Source organism: Nothoprocta perdicaria, unplaced genomic scaffold (genome assembly GCF_003342845.1).
Source record: "Nothoprocta perdicaria isolate Ctin4 unplaced genomic scaffold, notPer1 scaffold_137, whole genome shotgun sequence".
NCBI lineage: Eukaryota > Metazoa > Chordata > Aves > Tinamiformes > Tinamidae > Nothoprocta > Nothoprocta perdicaria.
In genome coordinates, this window is record NW_020454505.1 from 1,136,009 (window position 1) to 1,162,180 (window position 26,172).

The 26,172-nt window shown below is 37.1% G+C and overlaps 1 protein-coding gene across 6 annotated transcripts in view; it reads left to right on the forward strand.

Moving 5' to 3' along the window:
* DCLK1 (doublecortin like kinase 1) overlaps positions 1-26,172 on the forward strand; it is a 228,561-nt gene that overhangs the window by 161,732 nt on the left and 40,657 nt on the right. For 2 of the 6 annotated variants that reach the window (XM_026033900.1, XM_026033899.1), the window contains exons 5-8: positions 3,610-3,678; positions 7,355-7,449; positions 23,583-23,667; positions 25,020-25,128. In XM_026033900.1, coding sequence (XP_025889685.1) covers positions 3,610-3,678; positions 7,355-7,449; positions 23,583-23,667; positions 25,020-25,128 — 358 coding nt within the window. Of the gene's footprint in view, positions 1-3,609; positions 3,679-6,264; positions 6,448-7,354; positions 7,450-12,207; positions 12,965-23,582; positions 23,668-25,019; positions 25,129-26,172 lie in introns of those variants that run through there. The other 4 variants (XM_026033902.1, XM_026033901.1, XM_026033903.1 and 1 more) reach the window with 3 other exon arrangements.

The following is a 26,172-nucleotide window of genomic DNA, read 5'->3' on the forward strand; positions in this document are numbered from 1 at the left end:
ACCTTTTAGGACAAAAGGCCTTCTAAAGAGGTGTGTGTTACTAAGTAGAAGGTGATTCCTCTTGCTGGGCTCTTGCTGCATTTCAGAAAATCTGAAAATGCTACACAAAAAAATGCAAAAGTTGCAAAATCAATTATTAAAACTGACAAAAATCTAATGTAAGGAGATGACCCTGGGTTACCTTTAGTTTTGTGCTATATGTATCTAAATTACAGAGCAGTCTTTAATGCATTTGGTTGGCCTAAAATGAGAAAAAAAAAGAAAACTGCATCTGCTTTTACACAATTTCTTGTCTTTTTTAAGAAAGTGTGCCCTTCTGTAGGCAGTAGTTGTTTTCTTCCATCATTGTTTTTCTTCCCTCCTTTTCTTTAGTGCATGTTTTTAATATGCTTGGATTTTCTTGGTAGTCTCTCTGGCTTCTGAGGGTGGATGCATCCTGTTTTTATGTGAAGGCAGAGCACACTTTTTTTCTTAAAAGGTGTAGGCTAGCTCGAAAGATCTATGGAAAGGCCAACTTGTACTTTATTTTGTGTTTTGTGCAGCCTTTTATTTGTATCTGACAGTGTTTCAAAACAGTGCCACGAGATGGAAATCTCACTGCGGGAGGATTGCTGCCTGATTTTGACTAATGAATTTGAGGTTTTGTCCGTTCCAAAATGCTTCCAGCCTACATAGATAAGAGCAAACAGGAAAAAAGCATGGGAACAAGAGCAGAGAAGGGTATCGTGACCTCCCAGCCAGGCAGAGTGCTCAAGCCTCTGGCTCCAAATGCAATAGATAATCCTGCCTCTATTTAATTTTTTTTTTCTGATATGTTCCCCAAGTCTGTAAAACTTTGATATTTTTTGTTGGCACTGAGTATTATTCAGGAGACGACAGTACAAAAGAGATGTTGAATTACAGTGAGGCCACATATCAACCCATTGCCAGTGACTGAAAATTATGTCTGAGAGCTATTCAGCAGCTGTCGGCTTCTGTCCAGCTACCAATTAACACCGCTGGTGGCAGCCTCAGCTCAGGTGAAGAGCTAACAGAGCTGAAGCAAGCCACCCTTACTTCTTCCTGGTCATTATTTTTAATCAAATCAAGAACAGCTTGAGACAGATGGGATTATTATACCCTCAATCCCTTAAATTATGGAAAGTTATTGCATGCAGGTAAACTCTTTTTAGCTTTGAAATCCAAACTCTAATTTTCAGGATTTGCTTTTAACAGAAACAGCTACTTTTTTTTTTTTTTTTTTTTTTTTTTTTTAATTCTGGACACCTCCTTCAGAATTATTTGCTTCCCACCACTCTTTCCCACTTCTTATCCTGAAACTATCATCTCCCAAAATATTCCATATCCTTAATATGTTATTTTTAACTGTGATTTATGTTTAGTGCGAATTTCAGTTGCTGAGTACTAGTGTTTTTCAGGGGTAAGTGAAATAATATGTATATTCTCTGTGACGAAGGAAATGTTTGTGAAGAATTGATAGAGTAGGTAGCAATATCTTGGGCTGTGTGTGTTTTAAAAATTGCATCTGGGCAAAGAAGTCATGAAGACACATTTTAAAACTATAAGCTGATAGATATCCCCTGAAGAAAAAATGTTTTAGGATACAGAAATTGGATCTTACTCAAAGGCTTCTCTAGAGCAGATGCTTATACTTTTCTAAGCTATTTAGAAAAAAAAAAAGGTAGATATATTCCTTTGTAAAAATATGTTTTCATTTAGTTTGCTCATCCTTAGGCCCCTATCCTCTAACCAGAAACAACCTTCTTCTGCCACCTGACTCAGGAAGGTCTTTTGGGTCCCAAAGCAAGGGAGATGACGTATAATATTATCTTCAGTACAGCCACATGTTTTTATTCACACTATTATATATACTCAGCTGGCAGGTTTTTTTCCTTTTTAATAAATGTGCTGAAGCAAAACTTTTCCTGAACAGTACAAACCCATGGGAGTGATGGAGTCATCCCACAGTTCCAGGGTTTTCCAAAAGAGTTTTACTTTGATCCTATGATCCTTTTAATTTTTTATTTATATTGATGATATTTAGAACTTAAAAGATTAAGTTTTGTAATTTTATAGCTTATGTTTAAATGAAGGATTAATAAGGGAAATAGAGATGGTTAGACTAGTTTAACCTTCTAAAAGCAAACCAGTCTTCAAGTTGGTATTCTTTTCCTTTAGGCTAATGTGAGAATCCTTGTCTTGCTAATTAGGCCAAACAGTTCAAAAGAAAGAGATTTTCACTAAGTCTTAGGCTTTCTAGGTTATACATTGCGTGAAATTAGGTGCCAAGTTCATAGAGATTAAATATATTCCAAAAAAATGCAGAGAAAAAAAAATATCAGGAGGCATTTACTCAACTTCTGATGCTCCATGAAGTTACTGATTCTGAGGAACTGTGTTTTCAAGGAAGGATCTTGTCTTCTGATGTCTCAGGCATGTCTGCAGTGTCTACAACACATCTGCATCTGCTTTTCAGTGTGGGCATAGCTCAGCCAGGTTCAGGTTGGCATCTCGGTGGTGTGCTAGCGGCCACCCCATGAGATCAGGGTTGGCCAAGAGGCTGAGGCTCTGCCTCCCAACTTGGGTGGGTTTTAAAGTCTGTGCTGTTTGAGATGTGTGTTGAGGTTATCACAAGTACCAGTGACTTACCAAGATGAGTTGAAAGTTTGCTTAGGTATCTGATGCTGCTGGGATGAGAATATAAATCTCATCTTTTCTGCCAACATTTCTAATGCGCTGATAAGCTTAAAGCTCTGTTAAGCTTTGTCTTCAGTGGCAGAGATGCTCTTTTTGTATCTGGATAAAAGAGTGAACATAAAAAGGACTGTTTGGCAATAGTTAAAATGTATGCAGTGCTGACTTCTGGAATATATCTCAACTCATTGCACTAAGGAAGAACCTTTTAAGGGCCTTACTGAGGAGCGATAATGAGATTGCTTTCTTGATCATCGCTCTGACCAAACTATCTCTCTTGATATGTCTTGTTTGCTCAGAAATGTTTTCCTGAAATGTAAAATGACGAACTACAAGAGTAATTGGGACAAGGTCAAGTACTGATCTTGCAACACTATTTTGTAATTACTTTTGCTGAACACGACCTACACATGTTGTGACTCTGTAAATTATCCTGTAGAGGCTAGTCTTCCAAAGCTGTGGTTGGAAAAAGGCCTACATCATTCCCTTCTCCCAGTCCCCATCTCTCCCATGTTTTTCATATACATTTCTTTTGTGTTTGACAAACCACTTTTGTAAACTCACAGAGTCATCCCAACATGTGCACAGCGTACAAGATGGTCACACATCAACAGGCAGGTTTTATAAGGAGAGTATGATTTTAGTACCACACACTGGCATTGGCAGCTTCTCATACTGGCATTTGACACTATAATCCAGCTTTTCTCACTTTTGTTTTTATTGCATAATAAAATGATACATTATGAAAGTGATTTATTTGCTGGAATGTGGTCAAGGTCTTTTTGTTTGCAACATTTTCACTAGTTTATAAGCGTCTTCATATGAAACCTATTTTCCATGTGTCTTAGTAAATGATGGTATCCAGCTTTAGTGTTCTGTTTTGTGTTTTTTTCTCTACTTTCATATGTGTGCCAGGTGCTGCAAAAACAAATAAAAAGACAGGTTCCTGTCCTGTTGTGCTTCCAGACTCAGCAAGAGATGACAGTAAGCAAAGGATTTCATAGCTAAGCATGTGCATACATGTGCTCAGTGCAGCCACAATATTTTTGTTATTGTTTCAGCTTTTTAATACATATTTCACCTGTGCAATTTTGAACAGATAAATCTTTTTCATGAGACTATGGTAGAGCAGTGTGTGTTAAGCTGAACTCACTGACCCCTTCCATTTTATAAATAAAAAGTGACAAGGAGCCTCTTGCCTCACTCAGTAAAATGATTTATCGCAACAGTGATTTACCAGTTTCATATGTCTTTATCTACATCAGGGTTCCCTGTAGGAACATGTGCTGCATCAGTCATGCAGTACAAACCATGCAGCTGGACAAGAGTGCAGCTTCAAACTACAATACATTCCAACAAGAAAAGGACTTTTGAGGCAGTTTAGACTACTTTCTGGTACTTACCAGAAGCGTAGAATTATTATATACTGAAAATTAAATACATTATTGACAAATATTTTAGCCATATTATTTGGTCATGAGCTGCATGGGGTTCTGGACATAATTGGACATAACATGAACTTTGTTCATCCAGAAGATGAACAAAGGCCAAAAGGAGGAGCCTTAGCATGGAATAGGGAATTATTAGGAATTATTTCTTCTTTGTTGTGATCTTCCAGAGTCCTGTTCAGGTTGATTCTAATGCTGACCTTGTACAGACTTTGGTCATCCAACTTTGTTTAATGATATTTCGCAGTTGAGTTAGAATCCACCAAAATTTGTAGGTAGGGAGAATTTCAGTGTTTTATTTTAATCTCCAACATATCTTAATCCAATAGACACCAAGGAATGGATTCATCTTAGTTCAAAAATGTACAGTATAGAAGAGGAAGTGCAGTTCATCAATCCATTTTAGATGCTTGCTTGCAGATGTTACAGCTCACACTCTGACAGAACTTCACTTAAAGTGAAGTCTAGAAAATTAGTTTAGAAGTAGGAGCCTATTTAATATATACCTAAAGATCAGTAAAATGAATCCCATACCCAAATCTAAGTTCACATCTATTTTTTTATGCTAGAGTTTCCTAAACATCTCTTCATAGATGTTTATGACCTTGTATACTCACAAATATCCTAGTATGAGCACTTAGGGACCTGAATTTTGAACATGGATAAAAGGTGAGAAAACTCCACTTAAATCTCTTTAAGGCTGTAATCTATGCTCTAATTTTAAAAGTTGCAGATGGTCAACATTAGCATGAAAGCTCTAAGAATAAGAAAAGCTCTAAGAAAAAAACGATACTCAGGAGAGCCCTGGAACTTAATTTGACCACTCTGGGCTCCCTGATAGTGGCAAGTGAGTAATATTCAGGGTTTGTATATGTATTTTTTTTTTTACCCTAAGTAGATACTTAGCAATCAGATGTGAGAAATGCATGAAAGTCAAGTACATCATTGCATCTAAGACTGGGTGGTCTCAAGTCTTTGTCTTTGGGACAAAATAACTGCAATAGTAATTCTAAGCAAAAAATTGTTTCAAATTATGAGGAAAGAATCTCTGAGGAACAGTATCTGGTACTTTGTCTTATGAGGTTTATTAAAGTGTAGTTATTTTAAATTTTCTCATAGCTATAGACAATCTGCTTGGCTTAAAGAGAAGACTACCCGCTAGACTTATTAATGAACAAGCCAGAGTGCCAACTTAAAGTGACTGACAGTATTTTAGTATTAGTTTTAAATGACGCTGTATTTGTTTATAAGAAAACTTTTAAGACCATCTGAGACTCCTGACAGCTCTTTTTTAATATTCTCCTGTGCTCCTTTTCCTTAATGTTTTCAAAAGTATTGATAACAAGTTTGGGGTGGCTTAGAGGATTATTGGTAACATCTCGGGCATCCTTATGAACTTCTGTGAACGTGTCCATATGCAAATCCCCCAGAACTTAGTACATTTGAATCAATGCCAATATGTACAAGCTGTTGTCCTTTGTACAAAGTGATTTTTGAGCTTAGCTGAATGAAATGGCTTTATATAAAAGCAGTATGTTTGAATACAATTCCTGTTTCTTCTTGTTCCTATAATTATACAAGATATCGGACCTTTACCTTAGACAATGCCTTGCACAAAGTGATGGGAAGATCTAATCAATAATAGCAGCTAATCACAATTGAATGACCATTATTTTGCAGTCTAATGTGTTCTATCGATCTGTGTAGTGTAGTAGGTACACATATTTCTTTCTCATGATCTGTGGGTCCAATATCATTAGCCAGTGAGAATAATGCGTTATGTAAAAAGTAAGAGAAAGCTATTAAAAATGCCCACTGTGTTTTCCAAAGAATTTAGCATTTGCTAGATTGCCACTCAGACACGGTTTTACAAGAGTTATTGTCATTTTGATTTTCAGATGAGTCATTGGGTGTATTGCCCCCAAAGGCACCTCATTATGATTCAGTGCACAGCATATAACATTGCTTAGGCTTTCGGGGCTCCGTGCAATGTGAGTGGGGGTTGCAGTTGCTCAGCACTCTGGAGTGGCAGCATTATGCTTAATTGACACCTTTGATGTAGCCCTAAGACAGCACCTGCACCTCCCACTGCTGCTCTGAAGACGTCAGCCTTACGCAGAACCGGCTTCTGCTTATGAATCCTGCATCGCATTCAGCTCACTCTGTGAACAGCCCTAGCTATCCTTAACTAATCCCACTGCTTCTCATTTTTGCTTCAGCTTGGCTTAGTGCAGAGCAGGAATTTTGCTGCTTGCTATTATCAGGTTAAACCCTAAGATTTTGTCCATGTTAGAACTCATAGAAGGTAAGTCAAATGCCTCGTTGATAACCTAGTATGTAAATATTCTCCTAAAATGCAGAATTTGGGAATCTAATTATTGATTCTTTTTGTCCTAATGCTGACAGATACAGACTGTGATATGACAGTTGCCTGTTTAAAGAATATTTACATATATATGTGATACATGCTTTGTAGTATTTATTTCAGTGTTTTACTGTGAACATTATGAATAGCTTCTTTGTGATTACTTTGTAGTAGTATTCTGTCCTCTGCTGGTGTTGTTTTGTTTATTTAATGAATAATATCACATGCATGCAACCGATGCTTCAACAATAAAAAGCACTGACATATTTGAATTTGAGAAAGTGAGGGCTTGCTGTGACTCAGACCTGAGATGTTACATCCACTTCATCCACATCTTGAAAGGTCTTTTGAGTTAAGTCTGAGGTGATGTTTGGGTCAGATAGTAATGCAATAATCTCTTCAAGTGAGTGAGGGAGCAACAGCAAGCAGTTGATTTGTTCGTGCAAGCAGTACAGCTTTTTGTTCTTGTTAGTTGCACTTGAAGCAGCTAAATGGAACAAAGAGCTTTAAATACAGCAAATATCTGCAAAGGGTAGGCACAAAGCATGTTGAGCTGCATCACTTTGAAGTGTAGGAACAATACAGTTTAACATGTAATAGTGTCCTGTGTCACTGACTAAACAGTCTCTTCAGATTCATTAGACTCTCTGCTTCGACTCTCTGTCAAAACTGGCTTCATAAGATTCCAACCTCTGAGGAAACAGTTCTTTTATGAATGACCGTATTTAATGTTTAAAATATGAAGAGAGCAAATGAATCTTCCAAAAAAAAAAAAAAAAGTAGATTTAATTATTTCCTTGCTTTTAATAATTCCTTGTATTTATTTTCTCAATTTTTGGACCCTTAGTGAATGGAACTCCTGGTAGCCAGCTTTCTACTCCCCGCTCTGGGAAGTCTCCAAGCCCATCTCCCACCAGCCCAGGAAGTCTACGGAAACAGAGGGTAAGGAAATAAGGAAACTCATTTCTGAGAGAGGCCCGGTAGGATCTGACATAGCCTTTATCAGACAGCATCCTCCCCAGCAATGCCTTGTGCTTAGAATTGTAGGTTGGAAGAGCTTGGATATAATCCTCAATGTGTTTGTTTGTGCAACGTTTTTAAGTGGAATACAAGTGTTCTGTGTCCTTCAAAATGCCAAATATGCTGGGAATTGGTTTATCTTTGAGGAGAAAAAAAGAGAAGATTCTCTTTTTCTCCAAAACATTTTCTGTCTGTTTGTTTTAGTTTCCTTTTCCAAGCCTCTCACAACTGCAAGAAAATGTTGATGTTGTCAAAGTTTTTTTTTATTTTTTTTCCTAACTTACCATTGGCGTTATAACACATGCAAAACCTACCAGAGCTTTGATTTTGAAACAAAGTGAAAGAATGCTCTGTGGAATTAGTTGTGATATTATAGCCTTGTGCAGCAAAGATATTATCAGTAGCAAAGCAATGGGAAACCTTTTGGCACCTTGCTGGACCAGAGTTCTTAGTAGCTGTAAGTTCCCATTGTCTTCATATATAGAGAATCTATAATGTACCTAGCCATCCAGAATGATGGTAATATCTCTTTTACTGCTCTAACCATGTAATAGAATATTACTGGTCCAACCCAAAATACTCTACATGCAGATTTAATTAATTTGAGTTATTCAGAAGCAGTGGGACACACGTCTATTTATCTTCTCTTCTGATATTTTTGAGACTGTGATCAGTTGTTCTCAAAGAAAGCTTCCCTAAGGCAGTGCTCTATATCTCAGTTTTCTGTTTACAAGTATGGTTGAAAGACTTTTTTTTTTCTCTGCCTTCTTGTTTTTTAAATAAAGACAGGATTTGTGTCTCTCAAAGAAAGAGATTGTACATAGAATTGACAGTGCTTGAATTTAGCAGTCAGTTCATTCCTGATGTCCCGGCTATCCAGACCAGGGTTAGCTGGAAAATGACACGACTCCCTTCATGCCTGTATATCCTTCCCTCTTTCTCATGGATACCAGAAGGGAGAGGAATTGTGCATGTCCAAGCCTTATACCAAGCTGGGATGTAGGAGTGAGATTCTGTCATGACTTGCTTGTAGGCTTGGAAGTTGACTTGGAAGTACTCTGTGATCCTGCAGCATAGAGATAGGCACTAAGAGTCAGCTTGAAACCTCAGGATAGTCATTTGTTCATTGTTTGGTACATAGTGAGTAAAGATGCAAGTTACAGTTGGGTAAGTTGGTAGTAAAATCTTGAATGCAATGCCCTGTTTGCTCTTAGTCTCAAGACTCATGAATGAATCATTAATAAGTCATTGCAGAGTCTACCAAATGAATTATAATGAATTATACATTGATGATGTGAGGGTGTCCATTAAGATACACAATACAGAATATAGTGGATTTTCTTCTGTTCTAAGGCTTCCTCTTTCCATTGGTAACCCTCCAAAGCTTCCTTTGTTGCTTCTGACCAAGTAATGAATAAATGTTTTTCTGTTAACATTTGTGGATGGATGAATGGGAGCCATGTGGTCAGCACCATTACATACAAGACGTGTTTGTCCACAAGATTTTCTAAATGTGAAGTGGAAGGCAAATGGGTCTCTTCTAACTGGTTCCCTATATGGAAGTATAACAGGATCACTAAAGCAGTCTTACGGATGCAAAGGGTCATGTGATGGTCATATAATCACATTGCTAAGTATATAGAAGTTTTGAAATAAAATTGTATAAGAGTTGACTTTTCCTCTCAGGTGTTCATATTAAGTTCCATTGACCTCAGGGGAAATTTCATGCCTCTCTGGACACAGAATTAAGCCCCTGAACACAGAGAAGGACAGGCAACCACGGTGTTAAAGTTGATGACACCTTCTATTTTGGGGCTTTATTGTAGAAAAAAATATATTTGTACATATTAAAACAAAAGGTGTATTTGTGTAAAAGACATTAAACTAATGTTACTTAGGTTGAAAAATCTGCTGCCCAGAGTTTAAGGAATGGAAACATTACATTTGGCAAAAGAACTTGACTCAGGTCATTTCATACCTTGTGAAGTGAATGAGCAAGACCATGTGACTGTGTCGTTAAAGGTCATAATGTGTATTCATATGACTGAACCAATGTTATGAACAACCATAAAACGGCGCTTATTAATCTTAATAATACTTTGTTTTGCTTTAGTGCCATCTTTGTACATACCCTTTTAATTACCCATTTGATATTTATTTATAGAACAAGTTATTTTGTGCACCATATTTTCATAAACCACATTGGAACCCAGAGCATTTTGTATTGTCTTCAACCACTTGAACTACAGGAATAACTAGGCAGCTACAGGAGAAGATTTATTCCCTAGAAGGCTGTTGAGGTGGTGGTGTCATGTGGTGGTTATACAGGAGAGAAGGGGGACTAGTGTGACTTGCTCTTGTCTCCATCTTATTTGGGGGATATTTCTACCCATGCTCAAGAGAAGAGCAGATAGATCTATGTCTTGGGACTTGCCACTTGAATGTGTTGGAGCTGGAAGACTAGAATTGGATCAAGTGTTGAATCAAGTGTTGAATCAAGTGTTGAAGCAAGCAGAGCTTGATTCCCCTTGATGTAGCTGGTAGATCCGGTCTTCAGCATCCCCATTTGAGTGTTATGAAGGAACTGTGGGGATTCTGCTTAAAATGCTCAGGGGTGCAGGCAGGCAGTCCACAGTTTCCCTGAGAAACAGGAGTGAGATTCCTCACAGTGATGGATTTGAATTCACTAGCACTAAAGCAAGGAGCTTCCATAAATGGAGGTATTTCTCCCTGTCAATAGAGAAAAACTGTGAAAAATGTTAGAAAAAGGAAATCAAACCAAAGCCAAAGGGAAAAAAAATCCTTCTAGTTATGAAATGTATTAGGCAACTTAAATATAGGGGTTATAATAATAAATATAATTATAAATTATTAATTGTAAATTATAAATTAAATATAATAATCTTAGGCAAAATTTAGCCTATTCTTGAGGTTTGAAAGAGAAACTAATAGGCCAGTTTAATTTTATAGTTGTAATATGGATACTTGAAAGTCATCTAATAATCATTTGATCATTTGGGATTTCTTTGTTTTCCTAGAATTTACACTTGCAGCCTTAGTACTTTAATTATATTTTCTTATATTTTATATTATATAGTTATATTTGAATATATCCTTGCTAGCAAATCAGAAGATTATTTTCTGATATTAGAAATGCCAACACTTAATATGCAAAAAAAATACTATTCAAAATGAGAAGCTTTTTTATTAAAAATGGTTTCTTTGTATACATTGTTCACACAGAAATTATATTTAAGACATAATTTTCAGAAATGTATGTCAGATTAATATGACTGTCTATTTGTACAAATGCCTATTAGCAGTTTAGCTGTAGAATGAGCAATTCAAAGGAATTAAAATCTGCTTTATACATCTCTCTCATATAGAGTCGTTAAGATTGGTAAATTTGAATTTTTAAAACATTACTTTTAAGCAGTTCTTGCTTTCAAGCATAGATTTCAGGTCTTGTTTGTTTGTTTGTTTGTTCGTTTTGCCTCAGTTACCCTCCTGTGATTTAAAAAAAAAAATGCACAAAACTCAAAAGCAAAAACCTAGAGCAATGCTAAAGCTGTTTCCTTTAGCTTTGCATTTTCATGAGCTCTCCTAATTCGATGACCCTGCTGACTTTGGTCTTGTGTATGTTTTGGAGTACTTAGGAGTGCTCTGTACTCCAAGTTTATACTCTAAGTATATGCTCTATACTGAACAGGTCCCCAGAAACACTTCAACAGCATCCAAGCTGCTTGAAAGAGGTGTGCTGGGGATGGGGGAAGCCCTGTAACGCTGCTGGCTCAGTTAGCGCCTCCCTAAATCAGCCTCTTGGCTTAACTCCCCTTGCAAAGACAGCACTTGCTCCTCTGCCTCTGCTCCTTGGTTAACTTTCTCTTTGCTTCTCGGCTGTCCCGTATCTCAGAGAAGGCTCCTGTGGGCTGAATGGGGCAGCATCACCTCCTCCAGCACCTCTGGCACTGCAGGCTCTCCCAGTCCCTTCTTCCACTCTGGGTCTCTTCTTCTGCTGTCTTGAGCTGGTTGCTTGGCTACCATCAGACAGAGACAGAGAACAGGGCATTTTACATACTTTCTACCAAAAAAAAAAAAAAAAAAAAAAAAAAAAAAAAAACAGTATAAAATGCACATCACTGTCAGATAGTGCAGAAGATATGTGTACATGTAGTGGCAGTAACCATGAACCCAGCCTCTTGGATTGCTGGGTTCATATTGCATGACCAGGGAGGGCAGCAAGTTTTGCCTGCCTTATAATAATGAAAGGTAGGCATTTACTCTCCTACAACTATCTGTGAAACAAAAGGATATATATTTTTTATTTTGATAAAAAAATTAAAGGATTAAATTGATATTGCCAAGTTTCCAGTCATTTGGAGACTCTCCAGAATAGCCAAACATTGTTTTAATAGTGTTTAATTGGAAAGATTTAAAGAAGAAAATAATAGCTGTTTATTCTTTTTTATGTTCAAACTCTAGATGTATTTACTAGCCATGTGTTTATTGATTAAAAAACAATTTACCTTGTGAAATTAAGTTAAAAGTCTGAATGTATGCACCTTGTGTATTTTCTACTTAAAAGTATCTTCTGGTCCTCAGTAACCAAAGATTGTAAGACAGTTGCAGTGCAACAAGTCAAACAAATTAAACAAATCATTACTGCACTTCATCTTACAGGACCTGTATCGCCCACTCTCTTCGGATGATTTGGATTCAGTAGGAGACTCAGTGTAAAAGGAAAAGTGGAACAGTGTTTATGGTTTGTGATTTGGTGAAGGTTTAACATTTTAAAAGAGAATAGCTGCTAATTTACAGTAACAGTGAATCACACGAAAGAGTTTTGCATATTTAATATTTAAAACACGGGGCCAAATTAATTCTAAAGTGTGGGGACATTTTTGGCTTTCCCACTGCTTTTAAAGGAAATAATTTGTAATGAATGGACCATTGAATATGTCCATCAAATAAAAAACAGCATTGTGCACACTTCAGGGGATGAGGTTGGATGAGGTGAATATAACGCACAAATCCATAGTGGGCACACTGATGAATAGCACTCTTTTTATCATCTAAAGTACTGATTATACGTTCTGTTTTTAACATAGGAATCTTTATTCATTTTGATATGAACTTTTAATGAATGCTTTGCTTTACCAATGAATGGGTAAAGCTGCAGAAATAAAAACCTACAATATTAAACTGCTTTTACCATGCTGCCGCATCTGTCCAGAACGCACATCTGGATCTCTCAGATCTCATTCTTTTCAGGGATTAGTCTGTTTATCTAAACAAAAAGGAAGAAATGCTGTGTCTGAACTAAAAGTAAATGCATTTATAGCAACATTAAAGTTACCTTTATTGTATTACAATTTGGTGACAGAAGGATAATATTTGCAGGCAACGTGAATGTTTTACATTGCAAGAGCGGTTAATACTGGTCACTGTTGTGTTAGATAAGTAAATATGAAAAAAAAAATATATATCCTAAGCAGGGCCTGCTGGCTAGCAGCATACACACAGTCTGACACACATATGATGATACTCTTGGTAAAACACATTTGGCCTCAGAAGCTAATATTTTATTCACTAATATTAAGGACAGGAAGATTTGGGGGGTTTTGTTTGCTCTAATAAAACATTTTATGCTGTTTCTGAATCATTCATTTTAAAATGAAAGCATATAGAAATGGTCTATCTGTGAGTCATCCTCCTATTGACCTAATTTCTCTGTTTTCATAATTTCTTGAGGTGGTCATTTTGTACAGCATGAATATGCAAAACTCCTTTAGTGTTAAGTAGATCATGCATTATAAGCAGTTGCTTAACAAATATCTACTAATTCTATTTGTCTTCTGCTGCTTTATTGTGCAAATCTTAGTCAAGTGCTCTAATTTATATAATAGCAATATTTCCAGTTATATGTTTTAAATTAATTTAGTATTTATCTGTATTAAGAGCATGATATACTGATCAACACACTTCTACCATCTTAAACGTTTCCTTTCAGTATCTCAGAATCTAAAGATTTAAAAATTAGAAATCAGTTTTATTCCGTCCTTCTTCAAAAATCTGTAGAAAAGATATTAGTAATGATTTAATATATGTTGAAAACAGGAAAATTTACTTAGTACAAAGAAAATATTTAGCTATTACGTGCTGAATTTTAAATGTAGAGAAATAATACACCTAAATTGTTTTGTCCACACTAGAATTCCTCAGCTGAAAAATGTTGCCATGTGATACTATGGCTTCACTATATTAACACATTTTTATGGAGGCTATTTACAAAAATAAAAGGGCAGCAGAATACAAAACTTACCTTTTCTGTTTCCAGTACTTGGTTCTAGTATCACCTGAAGAAAAAGTCATTGGTCTGGCAGGTTTCCTGAAGCAGTTAGGTCATTCCATTTTAAAATGCATGTTTGCCATTCCTGCTTCAAGTCTTCAGATTTAAAGCTATTTCCAGCAAAATGAACAATCCCCGCGCCCTCCTCCCCAGTCCAAAGGATGTCCTATTCTGCTGGAAAAGTTCACAACTGTGAAATTACTTGCATTTTTGCCTCTTATGAGAGTATGTCTTCATCAAATATATTACTCAATCCCAAGAAATGCATATTAAGTAAAAAAGCATTGGGATCAGTTTCCAAAAATTCACAGAACTTCTCTGTACTGAAAAAAAAATAACCACCAATTTCTGGAGAATTGCTTTTGTCTATAAGGAAAGTAAATTTCAGGAATTTTCTTTTTCCTCCCCTCTTCTGTATGGACTACTGCTGCTTAAAGCAGTTGAGCTCAGTATGTTTGCTCTGCCCCAAGAGCCCAGCTTGCCAGCAAACGTGAATTCCATGGCTTTGCTTAGCTGTGGAAAAGAAAAATGGACCTTATATCAGTAATTGTTATCATAGTGAGTTTTCCATCAAGACTGTTTCAAAGAATATGCTAGTTCATGACATTTAATCATTTCAACATATGACTTGTATTAAGGGGCTATTTGGGGGCAGTATGTATCATTAATATTTCATTTAAGGAATGAAAGTCCCTTAGAGATTGAAAAGGTACACTGTTTATAGACTTTGAGATCCCTTTAGTGTGGAATGTAATTCCCATTATACATGAGCAGAAATTATACGTTTCTTTTGAACAAGACCAGAAGGTTTCAGTTTATTGGGGAAACTGAAATTGTGTTTCCCTGTACTGGAGTGCTGCTTGCAACGGCACAGGGTTTAGTTTGACGTTAGATTTCATCAACCTCATTAAATAACAGAATTGCTTAAGAAACCTTATAGTGTTTAAACCTCTTATAGTTCTCTGTATGCTGCATTATTTGTGCCTACTATAAGGTGATTATGGTGTAGCTAAAGAGCCTTATATAGATTGTGAATGCTTTGCTTCTCCTCGAGCTTTATGGATTCTTGTGATTATTTCCCTAACGCTTTATGAAACTTTCTGTTATTTTTCCTCGCTTTTCTTTTTCTTTTTCTTTTTCTTTTATGCAACAAACAGTTCACATGTGAAGCACAGAATGTATGTGTGCATATGTGTACATTTATACACACATGCACACACACACGCACACACAAATATGTATAGATGAATGGGTTTGTAATCCATGCACACCGTGTCGCATTTGCGGCTTCTTTAATTGAGTATATGGGGAAAATGTATGGTGGAAAACTGTTCATATGGTGGGGGCTGCCACAACTCTGCCAAAATGAATGGGACTGTGACAGTCTGTACTTGCTGAGCAACAAACCTGCGGGATTATACACAATTTTAAGAGATCTCCTGTACAAATGAGGGCCTGGTTCTGCTCCATTTCAAGTTAGTGGAAAAACCGTGATTAACTTTAAGGTGGGAAGGATAGGGCCTTATGCATGGAAGTTTACTTACACTGACTGAAGATGAATGATAAGGTTAAAGCAATGTTCTTTTGACATGAACGTCTTTGAGAAATGCACTGTTCTGTAGTGCAGTTATCAAGTCATCAACTGTTACAAAGCTTTTCTATAGGAACCTGTTGTAAAGTCTTCAACAGTCACACTCTAATGTGAAAAAATGCTTTTCAATTTGTAAAATAATTCACAGACAGCACATTATATTTAGTTATTTGCCCCTTAAACCATTTTCACGGGGCCCATATGGCTGCAAAATGAAAATTCAGTGGTGTTTGTGTAAATATGCACCTGTCGTTGTGAATATACATGTGTATCGTAAGAAAGGTTACACAGCCCTGAAGAGCACGTGAGTTGATATTGGTTTATTAAATATTAATAATAATATTTGTTTTCACAGTTTCATGTTCCACACTATGATGTGAACTTTATATAGTGCTGTGTGTAACAGAAAATGTCCTCCAGCTCTTAAGTGTTAAAGTGAATTAACTGCAAATCTGTAATGAACCCAGATTTGCTATTTTGTCAGAAAAAAATAGTTGAAAATTGAACAAACATAAAATCTGTAAGGTGCTAAATTACAGAATCACTTGAAAATACTTAGATTAATGTGATCTCTTTTTCTTCTATCCAGCTAATAACACACAACTCAATAGGACATTGTTCTTAAACTATTGCTAGAGTCCAGTTTATCTGTTAGTGATGGTATGAGTATGTAATTTTGAATGATCAGCTAAAAAAATAAAAGGAATCCTACATCATGCAGCCAGCAGTGGCTTTACATGTAGATAAAAGTCTGTGAGAGGTTTCAAAACGGGTGGGAAAGCTCCCAAGAAAACCCTCTGTTGAGAGTGCTGAGCTCATGCAGCCAGACAGATGCTCTACTGAGCTAAGTATGTGGTAGGAGCACCTTTTGTCTGGCTTTTTCTGTGTTTTTGGGTTTGTTTTTGGTTTTTTTTTTTTACCTCTTTCACTTTGCACCTGAATTTGCAGAATGTCCGAGTTCCCTGGACTCCCCGTTGAAGGCATTGGATGTGTAGGTACATGTATAGTATATGCACAATTCATAGAGGGGTTGAAAGCACATGTAATGCACACACCCGTATTTGTATGCATTTTAATGTCTGTATTTGTGCATGTTGACTATATTCAAATTGACTTAAACGAATCCTCAGCAGTGAAGTATGAAGAAAAGATAATACTGTATTCAGTGTGTACTTGTTGTCTGATGTTGTATGAGGTAATTAGTTTGTGGTTTGCCCTGCAATACAGTGTTTTGGGATTTAAACTCCAGTGAAAGAGGAGCTAACAATGTTTCTGCTAAGGCCTCTCCATTTTGTTAGTTGCACTATGATATTGTAAATATTGGCACACTTACAACATAAGTTAAAGATTTTACAAAGTTCTGCATACATTATTTTTTTTAAACAAAAGTGCATGGGTATTTGCTTTTTCAAATATACCTTTTTTGGTATTAATGTGATGCAAGAAACCAAAAAGAAAGCTGTTGATTTATCAACAACAACAAAAAAGTAAAACTTGCAAAAATAAATGCCGATGAATGTTTTATTTCATATAATCAACTGAAGAAAACCACCTTCATTTCTGTGCCATTGTTTCATCATACTGTGTTGTACTTGTGTTTCATATTTGACCATGTCATCCTGGTGGCAGTTTGTTGTTTCGCTAGATTTAACATTGCCGTAGATTATTGTAAACGATGTAATAAATATATTTAAAAAAATATACACTGTTTGGTGAGTTTATTTTGGAAATATGATTAACAGGCTTAAAAAAAAAAAGCCACTCAGGGTTGGTATTGCATGTTCATTTTGAATCAGTGCTTTCCATCTAAGAGTTCACATATAGTGTAAGCAGATGGGATTCATGTATCCAAACAGGCTCCTTTAAATAGTAGATGCATTCAGTACCTTTTTAAATAATAACTTCTAGGCTCTAGCGAGTGAATGTAAAAGGTCCTTCAGGGAAGAATTTTATTTCTAATGGGTCCTTTAGAGACAGTAAATCTACCTACCGTGAACTGGTTGCGGGCAAGTTTGTGTGCACACAACAGGGCATAGATTTGAAGTATGGAGTGAGGGATTGGGATCGTGCACCCAAAGCAACGTGGCAGCTCCCTGCTGACAGCCAGACTCCAGCCTGGTCAGTCATTAGGCGTAGTCCGCCTGCAAAAAGCTAAGAGGACTGAAATGCAACTGCTGCCTTTTAAAATGAGTTTCCTTGAATTATCTTTTTGCTCTTTAAAAATACATATCTCTTCCCTACTTCTGTGTGGTGGTTGCAGTTTATGACACTCTGTCTCCTGCTGTCCTGCTGCTTTAGATCATGTTCAAACACTCTCTTGAAGTGAGACTGATATAAGTGCTGGTTTTGAAGCTCTCATGCTTATATAAAGAACTAGGTCTACCTAAAAAGACATCCAGACATGAAAGGAAAAAACGCTGTAGAAATAAAGAGAGGTAGAAACAAACCAACTGAAGTTTATGCCTTAGTAACAGTTAAGAATATCAGGAAAGCTTTAAAATTCACCTCAAATAGATTAAAAATTAAAGAGATGATTGTGCTGTAGTCCTAATTAGATGGAAAAAACAAGAACCTTCTTTGATTGGTTGCCTTTGTATTTTCATTTTGTTGTTGAGTAGAAAATTTTAGCTTTTTATAACTTTAGAAAAGGGGGAAAAAACTTTCACATTGTGCTCCTGCTTATGTAACTTTTTACGTTAACTGCAGTATGGAGTAATGATAGACCAATTTGCCATATAATGAATCTGATAAATTTAATTTTTTAGGACCATCAGTCTTTCCTCGAGGATGCCAAAGGTTGAGGAGCTTGGAGTCTGAGTTATAGCTCAGCCTTGGAAGAAGCTATTAGGAGCTAGCAGGGGTTAGATTTGTTTACTGTTAAATTCTACATAGGGAAGTATTTTGGTCTCTCAGAATTGCCTTCTTGTGCAAATCAACTGGGTCCATGAGCAGTCGGGGCTGCAGCTTAATGAGAGGATCCTTACAGAGCAAGTGCTTCAACTTGAAAATTTGGCTGCCCTCTCTCAGCTCCATTTTCTTGCATGCTCTCCCATTTGCCTCCCTGTCCCTCCAAGAAGGAAACCAGCACCCAGTTATCAGTTGTCTTGTTGGCACTTAGCCCTTCTCCAAGCTGTGCAAATCATTGCATACACGAAACCCCTGTGATTCCTCCACGAAGGGTCTCTGTGAAATGACGTGTCTCAAAAAGGCAGCGTGGGATGTAGGACTGTGGACAAGTGGCAGGCTTGCACACGTTTTCCAGATGAAGGCAGTTTATAAATAATTGCGGATCTTACATGTCAGCGTAATGTAGTGTCGGAATTTGAAGAGAAAACTGCATCATTTCTCTTCTGTGTGTTGAATCCCATTGCTTTCCATTCAGCACAAAGACTGAGGAGTTGATGCTTCTCTCTTAAGCATTTTTTTCCCCATTTTGTACTGTTTACACAAAGACTTTTCTTCCCTGTCAGCTGGCTGGGTCAAAAAATTTAAGCATTTAAGGAAAAATCAGGAACATATTTCACAGGACAGTTGGGAGAGGGAGTTTTAGTTTAACTCTTTGCTTCTCTCTAAACTGAATACCAAACTGACTTTGTCTTATAAAAGTTACATCCAGATATGTTAATTTGACTGTTTTCAAACTAGCTGTCCTCTGCTTAACCTTTAAAAGCATTTTGTTTCCTGGACATACACCATTTTGTTATGTTGACTCACTTATTTCTTTCCACTATTACATCTTAGAAGAATTAGGGGAGTCTTTCAAAGTCCTTCGAAGCTAATGCCTATACTGTACTGTTGTCTTTATTTTTTACTTTTAAAAACACGATCCCTTCAAGCTAAGGAATGGGTTGTGTCAGAAATTTGTGACAGCTGCCATGCAAAGATTATTTATAAGCAAATCAAAGACTTTGAACAGTGCAGAATGCAAAGAGTTGACTGTGGTTGCTTAAATGTTTTGTTTTGTTTTTAATGCTATTTATCCTTGCTGAATTGAAAATTATCGTACACAGTATATTGATATATTCAGCTTTTTCTCTTTCCAGGCTTTTTGCATTCTGTGGAATTCATAGGAATAAACGAAATCTTAGGCAGCACATTTAAAGTCATTAAAAATCCCCCTGTGTTAGGCCTCATTCCTGGATTTACAATTTGTTTACTAATTTTGATCTTAGTTTCATTAATAGCATTTCTAAAAGAGCAAAACTCTTCATGAGTTCCAGCTTAGCTTTACACCTGTGTACATTTTTGTTACTCACATTTCATCCAGATGCTTCCTTCACACCATACAAAGGAATCTATTGTCAGGGGACTTTGTAGACTCCATATGCACTAATAATGGTTTTGAGAGGTTTGGAACATATAATACACTGTTTGGATTTCAAGATGCAGGAATCTGAATCGCATTAATAAACTTCCTAGACATACTTGTTTAGTTTCTGTTCATAACTGCTGATATTGATAGTCCATAAAAGTTATTCCTGCTATTGAGTTGGAATGTGATTTTAAGATTAATTCAGGACAAAGGTGAGTATGTGAAGAGAGCAATTAAAATAATATTTGCTTTATTGACTTTTGTTTTCACTGAATTTGAGGAATTTCTTCTGAGGTGTAAACTATTTACAAAACAGTTGCTAAATGAATCTCCCTGTGAGACACGGGTGAAACTCTATAGCGCTAATGTTTCTATTCACATCAATAAGATGTGTGGTGTGTTGGCCATCTGTTATATCAACCTGAATAGGATCTGAAATCCTTACACCAAAGACCTGATTTTTTTATGCTCTCGCCTTTACGGAGGTGTGCCATAAAAATGACCATGTGCTGGCAACCTGTGCAACTGAACCCCTTTAAATCTGGGTACAAGCGATGACATTTCAAGCGCCTCAGCATCTCTTAAAATTAGAACTACTAATTGCATTAAGGTCTGTGGGCTGAAGAGATTATGCTCTTGCTTAGAGTTTGTGTTTTCCCCCCCTCTGTAATGTCCTTAATGGGGTCTCCAGCTGTGAGAGCCACCGAGTGCACAGCAGGCTGCCTCCCCATGGGCAAGCAACTGGAAGGAGCACCAGGAGCCACGAGGAGCGTTGGACCCAGAAGGCCTCAGCTTATGAGAACAACGAGCTCATTAAGGTCTAAACGGGCTGAGTGTCCTTCTAGCTTAAGTAAAGATAAATAAATAAATGCCAGGATGGTGTTCTGGAGGACTGAATAAAGAGGAAATTGCTCTATGCCAGCTTTGCCTAGTAACATCTCTTTAATTGTAAAAATGATGGTCTGTGCGTAGACGTTGCAAGTATATTCAAATGTACTGTTCCTATTTTTTTTTAAGTCTGCTATTTTAATCGGAGGGGTTCAGCAAAGGTAAAGAAAATTATCTGTTTTCTTTGTATTTTTCAGTTCAGTAGTTTTTAAAATCACAGTATGTATTTTTATCAACTCCATCTTTAGCTCCTGCGTTTGTGCCACTGGCAAGCTCTGCATCTGCCCCCACACTTGTACTCTGCACACAGCTCTTAGTGAAGGTGATGTGTTCTGTTTGCAGAGCTATGATACACTCTATACTAGCAGTGCTTCAGCTCTGAGTACCATCTTAGACTTCTGTTTCTTATTTAGCACTGCAAACTTGGTGTTAGTAAGAAAACAAATGGGGCACTAAAAAAAATCTTCATAATAGTGATTTATTTCCTTCAAAATTTATATGGGCCACTTTTTTTTCAGTTTGGTTTCTAAACTTATGCTAAATACATATTTATATACAAATATACATAAGACAGCTATTTAAGAGTGGAATTATATTTAAGAGTCCTGTATATGGGGTGTTAAGACTGTTTGTATTTAAAGTGAAGCCCTGAAGTATTTTGCTGACATGAGACCTAGAAGGATTCCAGTTTGGGAAGGACTGAGCACTCACAGACTTCATCAAAACCAGAGCTGAGGATCCTTGAGGAACCAGGCTCCCAAATAGAAATTTGAGTCTTTCTTTAGACATCCGTTTGGAGAAAATTTAGCCACCAAGTCTTGCTTTTACTGTGTCACCTCCCAGACCAGAACAATGAGGGAAGGACCCTGGGAGGGGATCCTCAAAGAGCTAAGGAAAGCTGCAGTGCTGTGTAGGCAACAGTGTTTGACCCAGCATCTGCCTGAGAGTGTAATCTCAGCACTTAAAATGCAAAACTGAACTGGGTAATTGTCTGCTAATCTCCTGAAAATCTAGTGCTACCATTGATTTTTTTTTTTTTTTTGCATTACACCCTTTAAACGATGTAAAGATTATTTTCTAATTGTACATGTATCAAATATAAAACATATTTATATTGTAATTCCTTAAGAAAATGCTGTATGATGCAAAAAAAGAAGTAACAAATCACATCCCTCTCCCCCCACAAAAAAAAAAAAAAAAAAGCTGAAGCAGACCTATGAGTAGAAAAAGCATCTTTTTCCGCTAATTCTACAAGCAGGACGGTAAAAGAAATCTATCATTATAAGCTATATAAAAAGAATGACTTGGGGAGAGACTTCTCCAGCTCTGAGAAAAAAATAAAATTTTCCTGTTACCTTGATCCTCATCTGCACATTTGCTTTAAAATGAGCCTAAGGTAAGTTTTTACTGAGATACCTAGTAGAGTTTAAACAGGAGTAATGCTTAGAATGTCCTAACCATGAAACAAAGACAGAAATGTCTGCAAGCTGCATAAAATTAGTCGGTGCTCATTTCTGTCATTGAGAGGCAATGTGCATGGTCCAAAATCTGATGAATGCAATTAATTCTGGTCAAAATTAAGAAGAAATGCTTGGATGGATGCCAAAACTGAGCTGGTGATGATTAAAAAAGACACAGAGAATCTCTTGGTAGACAGGGTATGTGCAACCTCTCAGGGTTATTAAATGAAAAAAAAAAAAAAGGCCAGCTTCACCCTTGGTCTAAATCATGTAACCTTAATCTCCTTGGGAAAAATTAAAACTTAGTCTGCCCAAATGAACTCAGCATGCAGATCCGCTTCTAACTCTGCTGATTGCATCCTCCCTGTCTGCCTGCTTTGCAAAACATTTGACCACTCTGTGGTTAGTTGTTCTTGTTATATAGTCAACATCTGCTTTCCAGTGCAGTGGCAGATGAAATAATTTCCAAAAGAAAAAGGGGAATTAAATGTATCAAGTGGATCAACACCCTGATTGTGGAAGAATTGTGAAAATATATTCATAGAATTATTATGCAACACAAAATAAAAGTTTTGGGTGAAATCCAGTCCATCCCAGGTGTTTGTGTAATTTCACCCATTGAGATGTTTAAGGAAGAAGCCTTTCCAAAGTACATGTCTAGATTTCATACTTAAGTAATAGGCAGAGATGGATATTTTAGAAGACTTGCCTACCACTACCCCGACTGCTATGTATTTGGCATCCAAGTTAGGTGGCCAAGGTCTCTTTCTGGAGGCTACAAGGTATTTTCTTCTCACTTAGACACTCAATTTGTAAGATTTAAATAAGAGGTATAGACTCATGCCTTAAGTGGGCTGTATAAAATCATTTCCTTAAGTGGGCTGTATACAATCATTTCCTTTGCTAAAAAGAAGAACAAACAAACATTATTCATGCTGCATTTTATGCTCTCCATACATTATCCTAACAAATTTGCTTTTTTAGAGCACAGCTGGAGAGGTTCTCCTCAGAGGGAAATATGCAGAAGTGCCACATTCAGTCCATAGCAAAAACAGCCAGAATTTCATTTCTTTTAGTTCCTATTAGATTACTGATACCCCTGAGAAAAGTTTCTTGCCAGTAGAGGGCATGCAAAATGTGTGCCAAAATGTGTGTGGAATAGAGAGAAACTTTTTTTTTTTTTTTTAAGTGGAGTCTACATAAATATGTAGCTGCATATAATGAATGAGGGAATCTCTGCAATTAAATGGGGTATCAGAAATACAGAAATGTAACTTCAGTGGAAAAAACGGACTCTTCCCAAACATCTCGTGTGTCTATATCCGTAAAAGAAAATCACTACTTAATGCAGAGCTCGTTGAAGCCCCCCTGGCACATCCATGCAGTAGGAAGCTGCTGGGGCTGCTTGTGCTCTGTAACAAGCCTCTGTTTTCATTTGTGTCTCTCCATTTCCAGAGCTCCCAGCACAGCGGCTCCTCCACCTCATTAGCATCCACCAAAGTTTGCAGCTCTATGGATGAAAATGACGGACCTGCAGAAGGTAACGTTGGAAGGCTGACATTTCCAAGCAGACAACAGTGATACAGCAGCTGTGTAGGAAATGAGTCATTCTTCCTGCCGGAGAAGGTGGGAGCGTGGCAGGCAGGATGACTCTCCATCAGGAGCCTCGTCAGGCTCAGTGAACCCCGTCATGCTCACTCCACATCAGGTCTGATCCTGCATTTGGGACAGCCCTATGCAGAAATGTTTTTGTCACAGCAAACTCTGGATATTAGCTATATAGTGACACAGTGCTGACTGGATTATTGCACTGTGTTTTTTGTCTCACCTTGCGTGGTAACAGAGAACACAGTGCTGTGCTGGGTCCTTGCTCAGGAATGACTAGTCTCACCACACGGCCAGGCTTCCAACAAGTTGGCTAAAAGATAGCGCCTGTTCCCATGCACATATACGTAAGTGTGGATGTATGTTCTTGTCTGACAGTAACTCTTCATGCCCCTATGAATTCCAGCAACCCCCAGCCTCCATATGTCATATCGTTCACTTACAATACTAAGCCTGAGCAAAGGACCAGATACAGACACAGTTTAAAAGTGTTATCTTGAAGGGTGTAAAATTCAAGTCATATCTTTGTGAGGCACTTTTTGTGCTAAAATGCTTACATAGTTTGTGGCAGCTGAAGTTTACAGTCAGCTTTTAGAGGCATGTTAGGTATTTGTAACACATTATTTCGAATGCATTTAAAAATAATGGCACATGAATGAGCAGTAAAACACATGAAACTGCAAACTTTTCTTATGCTGAGACACTGTGTAATGCAATTTTACCTAAACATCTGGTGCCCAGGTTGCATGCGAGGTAGTATTATTGAGAACATTTGTTTAAAAACTAAATATTTAATATTGGGGGGAGGGGGAGAACTAGCACTTAGCACATGAGGAGTTTTATGGATGTCTCAGTTTACAGGATGTAATAAAATAAGTGCTTGAGTGTTGGACTTCTTTGGTACATATATTTAATCATGCTGTGTCAAGGAGTTCCAACCCTGTTTGGAGGCTGGTCTGCGCTTGTGCAGATCACAGAGGCCGTTTTATAATTAAAAAAATACAATTTTGGTTTTGTCCTGAGGGCATATTGGAATTGGAATGGTAAACTATGTAACACTCAAATGGTGGTATGTTTGAGCCCCCAGAAGTCTTATTTTTCATTATTGTATCTGCGTGAAACCTGTTGAGTATATACAATGTCAGCAGCATGGTTTCATTGTACAGTAAGTGAGATACTGACTCCGAATGGTTTCCAGGCTCCTAAACCATAGACTTAAAATGCATGTTATGTGCAACATCTGTGTTTCCTTCACTAACAATAAAAATGTACTAATGATTCTTTCAGAAGTGTTGGAGGAAGGCTTCCAGGTCCCAGCATCAATAGCAGAGCGATATAAAGTTGGAAGGACTATAGGAGATGGAAATTTTGCTATTGTGAAGGAGTGTATAGAGAGGTGAGAAGGAATCATTTGCTTATTACTGTAAAAGCAAGCAATGTCATGCATTTCTAGATCATGTCTTTATTTGAAGAATATAGTACATGTTGATTAGGGAACATCAAAGAAAGAGGAAAAAATTAGACTAATACTTTCTCTTGTGTAAAAGGAATGATTCCAAGGGACAATCTATGGATTTAAATCTTTGTGAGTTTTATATGTGTTTCTGATATGCTAAGCACAGGTTCATCAGTTCTTTGTGTTAAATCTTTCCTATTGTCCTGGAATAATATTTTTCCTTGCAATATATTCTTGAAACATGCTTTTTGTTCTACGCAGGTGAGACATTTTGCATCTAAGAGCATTTCGTAAAGACGTCAGGAAGTTTTATTTGTACTGTAGTGGTGGTGGTTGAAGGGTGGTTTTAAATCCATCTATTTTGTCATCTAACATGGAACAGTAACCTTTTCTATGTTTGCTTTTAATGAAATCTTACTGTCTCCTGCCATATACCAGTATATGTGCCCTACATAACTTTAGGAGTCTGCAGCATAGGCATCAAAGTCTCACCACTTTGGGTACCTATGAAAAGTGTAGAAAGAGTCTCCCTTGAAGACTGAGTCTCCCTTGAACACTGATTTTAAATTGAACTTTAATTTAAATTAAATTAAATTTGATTTAAACTAACATTAGGTTACAGAAGTCATCTCTAATGCCCAGGTTGCAGAACCGGCCCAGGTTGAGCAGCTTAAGTGTCAGTTTCTTGATTCTTCTTTTCAGATTAATCATGTCCATGCTGCTTGAACTGACTCAACCCAGCCTTAAGGGCATGAAAAGGAAGGGAACAAAAGACAAAATTGCTTTAAACAGAAATGTTGATGCCTTTTGGTGGTGTTTTTGAAAAATAAGTCAGAGAGAAGGTACTGGTAGCCAAAATGATGATGAGACTGCTCATACAAAATGATAGATGGAACAAAGGACCATAGAAAGGTCAAGAAGTGATCATGAAATTCCGTAAATGAAGTTTTACATCCCTTATTGCTATATACGAGGGAATCTTTT